This window comes from Rhinoderma darwinii, chromosome 2 (genome assembly GCF_050947455.1).
Source record: "Rhinoderma darwinii isolate aRhiDar2 chromosome 2, aRhiDar2.hap1, whole genome shotgun sequence".
Lineage (NCBI taxonomy): Eukaryota > Metazoa > Chordata > Amphibia > Anura > Rhinodermatidae > Rhinoderma > Rhinoderma darwinii.
Window position 1 is genome coordinate 409,428,126 of NC_134688.1, and position 14,176 is coordinate 409,442,301.

The 14,176-nt window shown below is 46.1% G+C and overlaps 1 protein-coding gene across 1 annotated transcript in view; it reads left to right on the forward strand.

The window, feature by feature from the left end:
• Positions 1 to 10,522: 10,522 nt before the first annotated feature.
• LOC142741427 (protein ABHD15-like) overlaps positions 10,523 to 14,176 on the forward strand; it is a 30,891-nt gene continuing 27,237 nt past the window's right edge. The window contains exon 1 of the mRNA XM_075850806.1: positions 10,523 to 11,063. Within this exon, the coding sequence (XP_075706921.1) occupies positions 10,626 to 11,063 (438 nt within the window). The 5' untranslated portion in view covers positions 10,523 to 10,625. The remainder of the gene's footprint in view (positions 11,064 to 14,176) is intronic.

Genomic DNA, 14,176 nt, shown 5'->3' on the forward strand with positions numbered 1-14,176 from the left:
CTGCTGCCGCTGGTCCAAGTGCACAAGTCCGGAAGCCGCGACCGGAAGTAGTAATCTTACTGCCCGGCCGCGACTTCCGGTCCACAGGAAAATGGCGCCGGACGGCGCGCATTTCAAATTGGACTGTGTGGGAGCGGCGCATGCACAGTTCCCACACAGACGGCGTACACAGAAGTGGATGGGACGGGACCCGTTCGCAATCCCTATGGGACTGTGGCTGCCGTATTCCATGTCTGTATGTGTCGTTAATCGACACATACAGAAATGGAAAAAAAAATGGCAGCCCCCATAGGGAAGAAAAAGTGTAAAAATAAGAAAAAGTAACACACAAACACACAAATTAATCCAAACGTTTTTAATAAAGCACTAACATCTTTAACATATTAAAAAAAAAATTGTGATGACACTGTTCCTTTAAGGCCAATAGAGTGGAGCGTACTGAACAGGAGTTGGTGGTCTACAGTGTCAAACGCTGCATAGTTTTAGGGGAATCAATAGAAAATAGTCGCTGCTTGGTTTAGCTTTCAGGAACACATTTGAGACTTTGGTATGGGCAGTTTCTGTACAATGGTAGGAAAACCCCTTTAAGCTATTAGAGTCTCTGTTGACTTTAAATTGCAACAAGCATGATTGTGACTTTCTGCAGCACTTTATACAGCATCAACATAATCTGCGGCACTTTACAATCAGGTGAGGTAATGATCATATCAAATATTGAAAAGTAAACCTCAATATTGAAATTGAAAACTGAGAGCCTTGGCGTAAGAACTTATTATCTAAATCAGTGATACCTAACCGCCGGGCCGCGGACCAATACCAGGCCGCAGATCATTTGGTACTGGGTCGCGGTATCTGGTATCTGCCCCAGTAGACTAAGGGAATTTCAGGCGAAAAACCGCCCCAAACTGGGGTGCAGTTTTTCGCCCGGGATGTCCGCTGCGGAAAACTGCTGAGCAGGCCTCCTGGGATGACGTTTCATCCCAGGAGACCGCTGCAGCCTGTGATTGGCTGCAGCGGTGGTCACATGGGATGAAACGTCATCCCAGGAGGCCAGCCCTCTAACGTCATCCAGGCCGGCCTCCTAGGATGATGTTTCATCCAAAGTGACTGCCGCTGGTCCGAGTTCCAACTACATCTGCATCCTTAGGATGCAGATACAGTTCAATGAAATGCTGGAGCAAGAGTGACTGCTCCTTTCCCCAGTATTCACTCTGCCGTGAGCGGCTCGCCGCAGGCAGGCACGATGTTGTGACGTCATCGCGTCTGTCTAAACCGAGTCACTCATAGCACAGATTGGAGGAGAAGGATTCTCCACCCGTCGTGGGAACGGGGATAGGTAAGTAATTATGTTATTATTTTTTATTAGGCACATATGGGGGCATTATAGTGGGTATGGGAGAGGGGCTGATATGGTGGCAGCTATGGGAGCATTTTACTGTATGGGGCAGCTAAAGGGGGCCTTATACTGTATGGGAGGCCTTATACTGTATGGGGGCATTATACTGTTAGGGAAGCTATAGGGCACATTATACTATGGGGCAGCTATGAGGGGCAGTATACTGTGAAGGGGCAGATATGGGGGGCATTATACTGTGAGGGGGAAGCTATGGGGGGCATTATACTGTGTGGGGGCAGCTATGGGGAGCATTATACTATGGGGCATTATACTGTATGGGGGAAGCTATGGGGAGCATAATACTGTGTGGGGGCAGCTATGGGGAGCATTATACTATGGGGCATTATACTGTGAGGGGGCAGCTATGGGGGGCATTATACTGTTTGGGGGAAGCTATGGGGGCATTATACCGTGGGGGCAGCTATGGGGGCAGTATACTGTAGGGGCATCCATGGGGATTGTTGGGCAAGACGGCTGGGCATAGGCGTGGGCAGGGGTCTGGTGGTGTTGGGGAGGGGGCCCAAGCTGAATTCTTGCACCACGGCTCATGAGCCTTTAGCTACGCCCCTGCTGCTATTTGTTGTGGATTTTACCTCCCCATTGAATTCAATAGAGAAAACCCGCAACAAATAAGCAGTGTTTACGCAAATACAATTGACTTGCTGCGGAATAAAATTCTGCACCGAAGGTCCATTTCTGAGCGTTTTGTCCGATCACTATTTATGCATCGTGTGGATGGGACTTGTTTTATCTCATCGACTTTGCTGCTACTGTATTATGCTGTCGATTTTCAGCAGCATAATACAGGTATTATAATACAGGTATACGCCGTATTTACGCAATGTGTGAACTGGCTCCAACCAATTTTCTTGCATAAAACTGGTCCTCGGTGCAAAAAAGGTTGGGGACCACTGATCTAAAGGATAAATTTATTTTTATAGTAAATTCACAGATAACCTATTCGTTTTTAATGACAATATGACCTGCTTGGGCTAAACAGTATACGTGTGTGTGTGCAGGGATGATGACTTTGATCAGTGATTTACTAACAGAGAACGGTGGCACATCAGGATCTACTATAGAGCAGAACTGCCTGAACTATAGTGACACCCTCATAAAGCTGCTCAGTGTTGTAATCTAGAAGTAAAAAACAGTTGTCAGTAGAAAACAAGTAGATATTTACTTCAAATGCACAGTTGTCACTATTTTATAAGGCAACATTATTTTTCATATATGTTAGAGGCACTGTATTATACTACAAAAAGGGACTGCTTTTTATTTTTCCAAAACTTGGCCGAAGAAGGGTGATTTTTATTTTATTGCATCCCCCCCCCCCTCTTGCCCACTATTTATTATTAACTCGGAAAACACCTTCAAGCATTGACCCCAATCTAAACGCTGACCAACTCTACCCAACCCATCTCCCGGTAACAAAACTCACAAATGATACACAGAAACAGAGCAGCCATTTCATTACCAAACATTATACTACGTAATTGTAAAGGATCTGCCAGGCACAGCTTCGGGGGTTAACTCCCATAGGTAATCAGTCTTCACCTGAGTCTATGTCTCTGAGACTGACTCCAGCTTCCACCACTCTGGCTGGCAGGCTTAGGAGTGGGAGAGCCTATCGCAGCCTGGCCAGACTCAGATAGCTCCCGCCCTCTGTCTATTTATACCTGCCTTTCCTGTTCCTCCTTGCTTGTGATTCTTCTCGTCTGGTTTCCTGGCCCAGCTACAGCTTCTGACTATTTGATCCTGCTCCATATTGACCCCGGCTTACTGACTACTCTCCTGCTCTGCGTTTGGTACCTCGTACACTCCTGGTTTGACTCGGCTCGTTTACCTCTCTTGTTGCTCACGGTGTTGCCGTGGGCAACTGCCCCATTTCCCTTTGCTTTGTGTACCCTTGTCTGTTTGTCTCGTGCACTTACTGAGCGTAGGGACCGCCGCCCAGTTGTACCCCGCCGCCTAGGGCGGGTCGTTGCAAGTAGGCAGGGACAGAGTGGCGGGTAGATTAGGGCTCACTTGTCCGTTTCCCTACCCCTATCATTACAGTAATAATGGTAAAACAATGGCATAAGTACTAAAACATTCCACTCAATCTTTCCAGTCATAACACACTCATCAAGAAGGAGATTTAGGGGGTCCTTGGAGCTACTAAATCTGCCCACATACTCCATTTTCTCCAAGCCATCCACAACAAGCACAGGGGCTCTATGACCACAGATGGCTGTTTCAAATATCCACCCGCTCCTCGGTACACCCCCCAGCAGGAGCCTAAAATAAGCCAGACCAACCAGAATAACTCAGCATAATTTGGGGGGGGGGGGAGGGCGGGGGAAGCTACCCACGATGAATTCACCCCCATCTATTTAACATCAACTCCAAAGCCCCCAACTCACCACAGCTAGCATACCTTGACACCTCAAGTATGCGAGTTACCCCACACAGACAAAGCACTCTCTACTCCCCCAAGTATACCCCGAGACCTCAAATCAATGCTCACTGCATTAAGGTGGACACCATCAGTCATCCAATACTTCAGTTATCCAAAATTTACCCTCTCTGTCTCCCAGATCATATTACCTAACACACACTCTGCCTATCCTAGCTAGAAAAAAAGAAGAAAGGCTAAGTAAGGCCAGGATGCCCTATTGACTTTCACCCTGTCCTTACTTAGCCTTTCTCCTTTTTTTTCACTTTAGCCTTTCTACTAAACAGGCAGTACTCCAAGTCCTGCGTGGAACAATTTCCGACCAAACCACGATCACCACTGCAAACATAGACCAGAGGCGAAAGAGGTCACAGTGGATATCGCTAATAAGCTCTCTAAAGGGACAAACACATGTAAAACTAACACGTTGTGTGCCTTATGAAGCCTGGCATACCAATGGAATTCTGGTAGAACTTGGTTCCACACCATACCTCTAAGGCCTAACCTCCTGAGGATGGCTACGTGCTTTGTGAAACACCGCTGCTTCTCTTTCAGACATACATCAGCTCACTCGGCCCTCCCAATTAATATAGGAGTGCCACAAGATACACACAAGGCAAGGGGCTCTGCCTGCAACAGGGTAAGGATGACATTAACAACCAATCCAGCAACTCCTGTCATAGATATTGTAAACAGGCCAGAAAACAGGCAGTAATAAACTTTTAGCTAAATAAAATGAGGGGGCACATTAGTTCTGAAATGTTGGGACTCCCACCTACATATCTCCCATTCGCCAATGGCCCAAGTACCCATCCTGCCTCTTTCATTGCGGCTCCGATACAGAAGTATAGAAGATGACTATAAATTGGTAGCGGGTCAAGAAAGACAAGTCTTTATGACACAGAAGTGGGCCCCTAGATGCTGACCTCAGTTACCGATATTCAAGAAGGCAACTAACTGGGCACAAATGTGCCCCAGGGACCGCTCTCAATGTCACCCGCTTATCCCTACCCCTTTGATCGGTCTTGGACTTCCTAACTCAGAATTCCACTCGCTCATCTAACAATGCAATGTCCTCCACCAGCAAACCCCCTGCCCTCGTTGTGCTAGGGGCTACCAGCTCGCACACCCTGAATGCATAAAAAACACCCAAGAATAAGCTATCCAGTAACTGAAAAATACACTATATGCCGCCAATCTATTTGTACCCTACCGTTGCTGTCACACTTCAGGACCTGGCCCTGGAACAAAATCCAGCTTTAAAAACAAAGGCCAGAGCTGCCACAAAACAATTAAACCTGGAGACCGACCAGTTCGATGTAGCTACATATCCTAGGAAACCTTATGGTGCAACTAGCCTGTCCCCATCAGAATGTTCATCCCATAGGCTGCAAAGCCATCCCTCCCAGTCTCGCCACGCCATCCAGGTGCCAGGAGCCTAATGAAGACAGTATCTACTGCCGCTTGTAGACCAGCTCCCACAGATGTAGAGGACATCTGGTATCTTCTGCATCCATATCTCAAGCCAATAGCCGATAGCCAAAAACGATTTCACTTTAGATGAGAAAGGGCTTCAATTGAGTTCTTCATCCCGGGGATACATGCACTGCCACCACCCGGGCATTAAGAGTCAGATACTTCATAAATAAATGCCTCAACAAATGAACATCAGGTGCTGAAGATGTGGAAACATTGTTTATAGGCATCACGACTGCCGAATTGTCACAGCGAAAACAAATCCTCCTGTTCGTGAATGGTCTCCCCATATAGTCACTGCTACTACTATGAAGAACAGCTCAAGGAGAGCAAGGATACGAACCAGACCAGCCTCAATTCATGCACTTGACCAACCCAATGCATACACCAGTGGTCCTGATGCTGAACAGAAAGTTAGATGACCCAGCTCTGCACCCGGTGCCGAAGAGGACCCTACTCAGGAGCGGGGAGGGTAAGTATATGGAAATGGCCACAGTAAATGCGGGGACGGGCAGGGACAGCCCTGGGAGCAGGAGTGTTTGAATCTACACTCATCCCAGAATTTGCACTGGTCTTTGTTGGATTTTTCCCCTACTGATTGATCTTCCTACCCAGACTGATGTGCCTGGTCAACTATACCCCCCTCCTCCGTTGGAAGGACTGCCTAAAACATACTGGGTTCATCACTCTTAACAATACTGGTCCCACCAAATACTAGGACCAACTGCCTTTTGCTGCCTAAACTGCACATCACGTCAGAAACAAGTCTGACCTATACACCCTGTGGCCTTACCCAATGGTGCCCACATAGCAGAAAAGGGGAGAACAATATTGAATTGAGTTGTATGGGGTCAAAACGATGGAACCCTGTCACAACGGTGACAGACGGAAACCATTAGCTAGGTTTGAGTTCAATGGTGAGGGAAACGGAAGTTGAGGTTTCCGTTTGCCTTTACGCTGAGATGTTAACCCGACGGAAACCTCAGACGGAACTCAGACGGAACACAGACAGTGATGTGAGCACAGCCTAAAATATGTTTGTCTTTAACGGATCAGTTTAACGGATCCGTAAAAAAAACTGACTCTTTTCTTTTCGTTTTTGTCAGTTTGTCATCAGTTATACTCCGTTTTTGACGGATCCGTTTTTATCTTTGCATCTTTCTTGCTTTCATTTTTAATCTGCACATGTGCAGAAAAAAAACTGATCCGTTAAACGTAAGGCTGGGTTCACACGACTTATTTTCAGACGTAAACGAGGCGTTTTATGCCTCGTTTTACGTCTGAAAATAGGGCTGCAATACATCGGCAAACATCTGCCCATTCATTTGAATGGGTTTGCCGACGTACTGTGCAGACAACCTGTAATTTACGCGTCATCGTTTGACTGCTGTCAAACGACGACGCGTAAATGGACTGCCTCGGCAAAGAAGTGCAGGGCACTTCTTTTCCACGTAATTTGAGCTGTTCTTCATTGAACTCAATGAAGCACAGCTCAAGATTTACGAGCGTCTCAGACGCCTCGTAAATTACGAGGAGCATTTACGTGTGAAACGAGGCAGCTGTAAACAGTCTGTCTTTTCACACGTAAATGCCTCTCATCGTGTGAACATACCCTAAGGCTGGGTTCACACGACCTATTTTCAGGCGTAAACGAGGCGTATTATGCCTCGTTTTACGTCTGAAAATAGGGCTACAATACGTCGGAAAACATCTGCCCATTCATTTGAATGGGTTTGCCGACGTACTGTGCAGACGACCTGTCATTTACGCGTCGTCGTTTGACAGCTGTCAAATGACGACGCGTAAAAATACAGCCTCGTCAAAAGAAGTGCAGGACACTTCTTTCAGACGTAATTTGAGCCGTTCTTCATTGAACTCAATGAAGAGCAGCTCAAAATTTACGGCTGTCAGAGAAGCCTCGCAAAATACGAGGAGGAGCATTTACGTCTGAAACGAGGCAGCTGTTTTCTCCTGAAAACAGTCTGTCTATTCAGACGTAAATGCCTGCTATCGTGTGCACATACCCTAATGCATAACTGATACACATGGATGGCATATCGGTTTATATCCGTCATCCATTGACTTAAATGTTAAAAAGAAAAAGAAAAGCTCCTTTCTGTCGGGTTTCTGTCATTTTTGACGGAAACGATAGCACAGCAGAATACGGTATTTCTTCTGTCAAAAAAACGGAAACCTGACGGAACGGAGCCTAAGGCTGGGTTCACACGTGGCGGAATTTCACTAAAATTCCGCTGCGGACACTCCGCAGCGTTAATCCGCAGCGGTGCCGTTTGTCCATTGACTTACACTTTAATTTAGCAGTGTTCGTTTAGACGAGGCGTAAAATTCCGCTGCGGAGCATAGGCTGCGGAGCGGAATTTGGTGTCCGCAGCATGCTCTGTCTGTTGCGGAGCAGTGGCGGACTCATGGCGGAATTTCTCCATTGACTTCAATGGAGAGTCAAAATTCCGCAATGAAGTCCGCAGATCTTATGTGTGCTGCGGAGCGTATTGGTTTTACTACCATGACATTTCTTCATTCTGGCTGGACCTATGTATTTCTAGGTCTACAGCCAGACTGAAGAAGTCAATGGGGCTCCCGTAATGACGGGAGCGTTGCTAGGAGACGTCTGTAAATAGTCACTGTCCAGGGTGCTGAAAGAGTTAAGCGATCGGCAGTAACTGTTTCTGCACCCGGGACAGTGACTACCGATCTCAATATACATGTATCTGTAAAAAAAAAATATAAGTTCATACTTACCGAGAACTCCCTGCGTCTGTCTCCAGTCCGGCCTCCCAGGATGACGTTTCAGTCTAAGTGACGGCTGCAGCCAATCACAGGCCAAGCACAGGCTGCAGCGGTCACATGGACTGGCGCGTCATCCAGGGAGGTCGGGCTGGATGCCGAAAGAGGGACGCGTCACCAAGACAACGGCCGGTAAGTATGAAAATCGTTTACTTTCACTAGGGAAAGTGCTGTCCCTTCTCTCTATCCTGCACTGATAGGGAGAAGGGAAGCACTTTTCCCGCAGTCCGCAGCAGCTAGTCCGCATCAATGTACTGCACATTTTGTGCAGATCCGCAGCAGAATCTGCAACGCAGATTCTGTGCGGCATTGATGCGGACAGTTGCGGAGGAAATCCGCCATGTGTGGTCATGCCCTAACTGAGCACCACTGATTCAAAAATGAAACTCATTGAAATCAATGATTTTTTTTTTTTACGTAAATGTTAACTTACGTTCTTGTGGTGCTCTGATGAATACACTAGAACGGAAACCACAACAAAGATGTGAACGCAGCCTTAACCAGAGTTCCCTGCTTCTTCTCCAGTCCGGCCTCCCTGGATGACGTTGCAGGCCATGTGATAGACTGCAGTGGTCACACGCCCGAAAAAATGCAACTCAGTGTGGTGTGGGTTTTCGGACGGCATTCTGCCGCATATCCGCCCTGAATACGCTGTGTGTTCCTACCCTGAAAGAAAAAATAAGGATTTACTCACCGCTCCTTTTTTCTTATTCGCAGGGGGCCCATCCTGGATCTTGTCAGGCTGTCACGTCAAGCCACAGCGCACACAACGTCCTGAAGCCAGGCAACACCAGGACGTTGTATGTGACGCAGCACACGTCCTGTCCATGCGTCAGGACCTTGTATGAGCCATAGCGCAGATCTTTGCCAGGGCATTATGTGGCAGCCTGAGGGGATTCAGGTTGGACCCTCTTATCCCCTTGTTGCACCCCTTGTGGCCACGATCGTTATGATACTTTCTTCACTGTTGACAGAAGTTTGCAGGCAACTAAAGAGCATCCGAAAGAGTTTTTGAAGGTGGAAAAAGTTACCAAAGTTTTAATTTGAAAACCGGGCTCCACAGTGATATTATGAATAGTAAAAACGTGACGTCCTCTAATCACAGTGCAATTCTGTGCATTCTCACTGTTAGGCCTCATTCAGACGAGCGTGTCCATTTTGCGTCCACAAAAAACATACCGTATTTCAGCCATTTTAGTTCCATGTGGTATCAGTGTTATTGTGTTTGGCATCAGTGTTCCTGTTTTTTTTTCACTCATAATTCCTTTAGCAACTGGTGCGTGAAAAACACGGACAGCACTCACGTCTGTATTCTATCCGGGTTTTTCACACACCCATTGACTTCAATGGGCGACACGGTCCTCAAATACAGACCAGAATAGGACATGCAGTGAGTTTTACGCAACTGACACACACTGTGTGAAAAACCAAAGATGTGTGAATTGCTCCATGGAATTGCATATAGTCACATCTATGAATGCACCATAATGCAGCACGTGGCGTGCCTATGCTTCCGTGGTATGGAGACACACCTTCCTGCGTATTCCAATATTTCTTTACATTTGACTTACATGTTTTATCAAAAACCAATAAAAATATATATAAAAATATATAAAATAGTGCCACATCTGTGTACAGGTTGTATGTTGTACTGCAGCTCAGCCCCATTCACTTCAAGCCAAATGTGGAGCTGAGCTGCAATACCACACACAAGTCAAGGACAAGTTGTTTCTGTGTTTCTAATCCTGCATAACCCCCGTTTAGTTGATGCCAATGTATAATTGCTGGGACTTCACGGTGAGTTAACTGTGATGTGTTGCGCAAAATTGCATGCGATAAGAGCATTTCTCTGCTATGCGATAATACATGCAATTTAGAGGTGAAGTATTTCAGAAGCTTAAAATTTTAAGCCACGTTGCGATATTGAATGAAATTTCTGAGGGAAAAACTGCATGCGATTTGTGAGTATTGCAGAAAAAACAAAATCGATGGTTGTCACATGCACTTTCATACGACTCTATGGGGATTCATTACACGCAATATCACAATGTCACTTTGTCAGTCAACCTATCCATATTACAAACTTGTCTACATGATCCCTCAGTTATATCTGTTTGTGGGAAAACTATGGGGCAACCGATACGCCTTCCATGATAGAGTCCTCAGCTTTCCACGACACATAGGTGTAAGTAACCTAAGCTGACAGCATTTGCTGTTGCAGGATTGTGTTCCTCAAGTATTTCTTTCCACAGAACATGGCAGTTCCTCAATCTGCCCCTGTAAATGATCAGAGTATATCAGAGATATCAGACTTCCTCTGCCTGTAGGGGAGTGACCACAATAATAGGTTGTGTGAAGTCTGTGCTCCCCTCCCTCTGCTTGTACTCAGTGGAAGCATTGCCTCCCCGGCTGTGCACTATGAGGATGTAGTGTCAGCTCCTCCACACCCAGCAGACGACTGAGGCACCTGGAACCTCACGCCTCCCTCCAGATTCTGCTTCTTATAGTGCAATGCTAGGATGGGCTGCCTCCCTAGGCACTATCCTGCTCCTGCTTCTCTGGTCCTATAAGAAACGCTTCAGTCATAGCTTCTCAGCAGTTGTGGATGAGAAGGGTGAAGAAGATTATAAACTGATCTGCAAACCTTCAGCATTGGCTAACTACCTGGTGAAACAGTGCAGGAGCTTTGGGAGTTACTCCCATGTCAGGTGGCTGTGGAGGATCTTCCCCAACCTGCAGACTTTGGTTGGGGTGCTGGGGCCTGTGGATAATGGGGTGCACTTTGTTAGAGAGTATCTACAGCTGAGTGATGAGGGGCTGGTGGCTCTGGACTGGGCTGTAAAACCTGGACAACATCAGAGAAGGAGGAGGGCATCAAGTAACTCTACTGTGCCCGTGCTGCTGGTCATCCCAAACTCTTTTGGCAAGATTACTAGGAACACCAGTAAGGTAATAATAACAATCGGGGGCTCTGTGCACTGACGGACGGGTTAAAGATTTCTTTATGTACATGTTTAGTACATCTTTGCTACACTGTGTTATACTGGTCATCAAATAAGCTACAGGTGGAGCAGCTTGGTGGTGGAGTGGTGGGGGCAGAGGATTAAGCGTGCGTGCGTGTTTTTTTTTGTCAGGTTACTTGATCTATGGCTTGGACCGAAACCAGCGGTTTTCAGGATCGATGGAGTTCCATGAACCGGACCCCACTGATCAGGGTCTTCTAAACTTCCATTCGTACCCTCAGTTGAGAAGCAGATGGCATAGACACTGAAGCTAGTCTTTGGTGCAAAAATTTTACTCTAGCCCACAAGATTGTGACTGCAACCTCTGCACCCCTATAGATATGCTACTATGACATGCTGCACTTCTTTAAAACGCCAGCATTTCCCATCTCTATGGTTTTGTGTCATACGAGGGCATATTTTCTATTCCTGGCGAACTAAACAAGAGGCATGCTAGTATGGAATCATGTGCCATATTCCTCAACATGGCGTGCATCGGCCGGTTTTTTTTTTCACGGAAATTGTCCTGCAGCGCGTATTACAATCCACAGCATGTCAATTTATCTTGCGTTTCCGCTTGCGGATTGTATCTGTCTAGTTGTAAGGAAAAACACGTTAAAACCTACAGCAGCATGAAAACGCACCAATTTACACATGAAAATTTAAAAAACGCACCGAAAAACACATAAAATCCGCACGATCAGGTGTGGCTTTTACCTGCGTTTTCTTGCAGCTTTCATGCGTATTTTCTGCAGCAAAATACACAACATGTGCATGTAGCCTTAGGACTCCTTCACACATTTTAAAATCCGCACCGCAGGTCAATTTCTTTCCTGAAAAATATGCGCGTGACAAAGCCTCACGTAGTACGTATTGTGTGCATGGAGCGTTAATGTTTTAAAATCCGCAGCATGTAAATTTATCGTTTCTGCTTGCGACTTGTATCTGACTAATTTTGAATAAAACGTACCTAAAATCCGCAGCATAAAAACGCAGAATTACTTTAGATTTTTTTTTTGCACTTAATTCCACAATGTGTGCATGTAGCATTAACTATCAGTTTTTCATGGCCATTTTGCATCAATGCATCTCAAAATTTTCGTCCATTTCCAGTCCGTCTGTCCGTTTTTAATGGCCGTTTGTTATCCGTTTTTCGTGTACGTTAAAAAAAAACAAAAAAAAACGATGGATTTCATTTGTCAGGTTTATTTTGTCCCAACCCCCTGAAAGCACCCATGTAGATAGTGCCCACTGTAAATAATGCCCAGATAGGGCCACAGTGCCCACTGTAGATAGGGCCACACCCCCATATAGTGCCATAGTACCCATGTCTATAGCACCACTATAGCTCACTGTGAGAGCGGAATCCCTCTAGCCGGGGATTCCGCTCATAGACGGAGCCCCTGACGTCTCTGTCCATATATGGACAGTGATGTCAGGAAAGCGGAATCCCCTGCCAGAGTGTCAGCAGCGCACTGTTCAGGGATTCCGCTTCAGGAATAGCCCCTGACATCACTGTCCATATATGGATAGTGACGCCAAGGGCTTCTCCAGAAGGGGAAACCCCCTGCCAGTGCGTCGGCAAAGCTCTTTCCGGGGATTCCGCTCCAGGAGTAACCCCTTGACATCACAGTCCATATATGGATAGTGACGCCGAGGCTTCTCCAGGAGCGGAATCCCCGGCCAGAGCGGGGTCTGGCCGCCGGGGATTCCGCTCCTACAAGGAGCTACAGTGGCGCTATCTATGGAGGATGGAGAATTGCTATCTAAAGGCAGGGGGTGCTATCTACATGTGGGGGTGCTATCTACAAGACCGGATTCCCTGGCCAGAGTTTTTGCGATGCTCTGGCCGGGGATTCCATTGTTGAAAGCCCTGACTTCACTGTCCTTATATGGACAGTAATGTCAAGGGCTTCCCCGGGCTCAGCGGGGAGTCTTTTGGCCGGGATCAGTTTTTACTGGCTGTTACCAGGATTGATTACTGAAAAACATTGAGATTGACTTCTATGGGAGCCGTCTGGCCGTGAAAATGGACATAAATAGGACATGTCCTATTTTTTGACGGCCAGTATTCACAGGTCTTTAAAAAGACGGCCGTGTGAATACACCCATAGAACTTCATTGTTCTGAAAACAGCCGTTAATAAAATGGCCGTCACTTGGCCGTTGTTCACTGTCGTGTGAATGTAGCCTAAAAGTAAAATCTGGCTGCAGCATTTTTTGAAAAAACAAACAAACACTGAAACCGCCAGTAAACCTTGTGGGGCAGATTTGCCAACACTGACGTTTCATACGCAAGTCTTAGCTATCTGCTCCACTTGAGTAAGATGTCGAACGCAACATTGAACATCATCAGTACTGCGTCACATACAAAGTCCTGATGCTTCCCGCACATTGTATGAACTGCTGCACGCTGAGGGGGCCAGAGTGGAGAAGAGGAACGCTGAGGTGAACATTAATATTTTTTTATTTTGTTTATTTAACTCTCCGAAGGGAGGACAGTAAAATAAACGGGAGGTCAAGGTACATTTAGTGGTGCACAGATAGTCAAAGATGCGACAATCTTGTGCCTCTTAATAAATTTGTTGCATCTTACTATAGCTTGTTTTTAAAGAGGCTCTGTCACCAGGTTATAAGTGCCCTATCATCTGATAGGCGCTGTAATGTAGATAACAGTCGTTTTTATTTTGAAAAACTATAATTTTTGAGCAAGTTATAAACTATTTAAGATTTCTGCTAATGACTCTCTTAATGCCCAACTGGGCGTTTTTTAGCTTTTGACCAAGTGGGCGTTGTAAAGAGAAGTGTATGACACTGACCAATCCGCATCATACACTTCTCTCAATTCATGTACTCCGCACATAGTGATCTTGCGAGATCACGATGTGCTGTCACTTACTCACACACTAACTTTACTGAAGTGTCTTGAGAGTGAATAGACATCGCTTCCAGCTAAAAAACGCCCAGTTGGGCATTAAGAAAGTCATTAGCATAAATCTAAAATAGGTCATCACTTGGTCAAAATTGATTTGTTTTTCTAAATAAAAAAACACTACAGTAA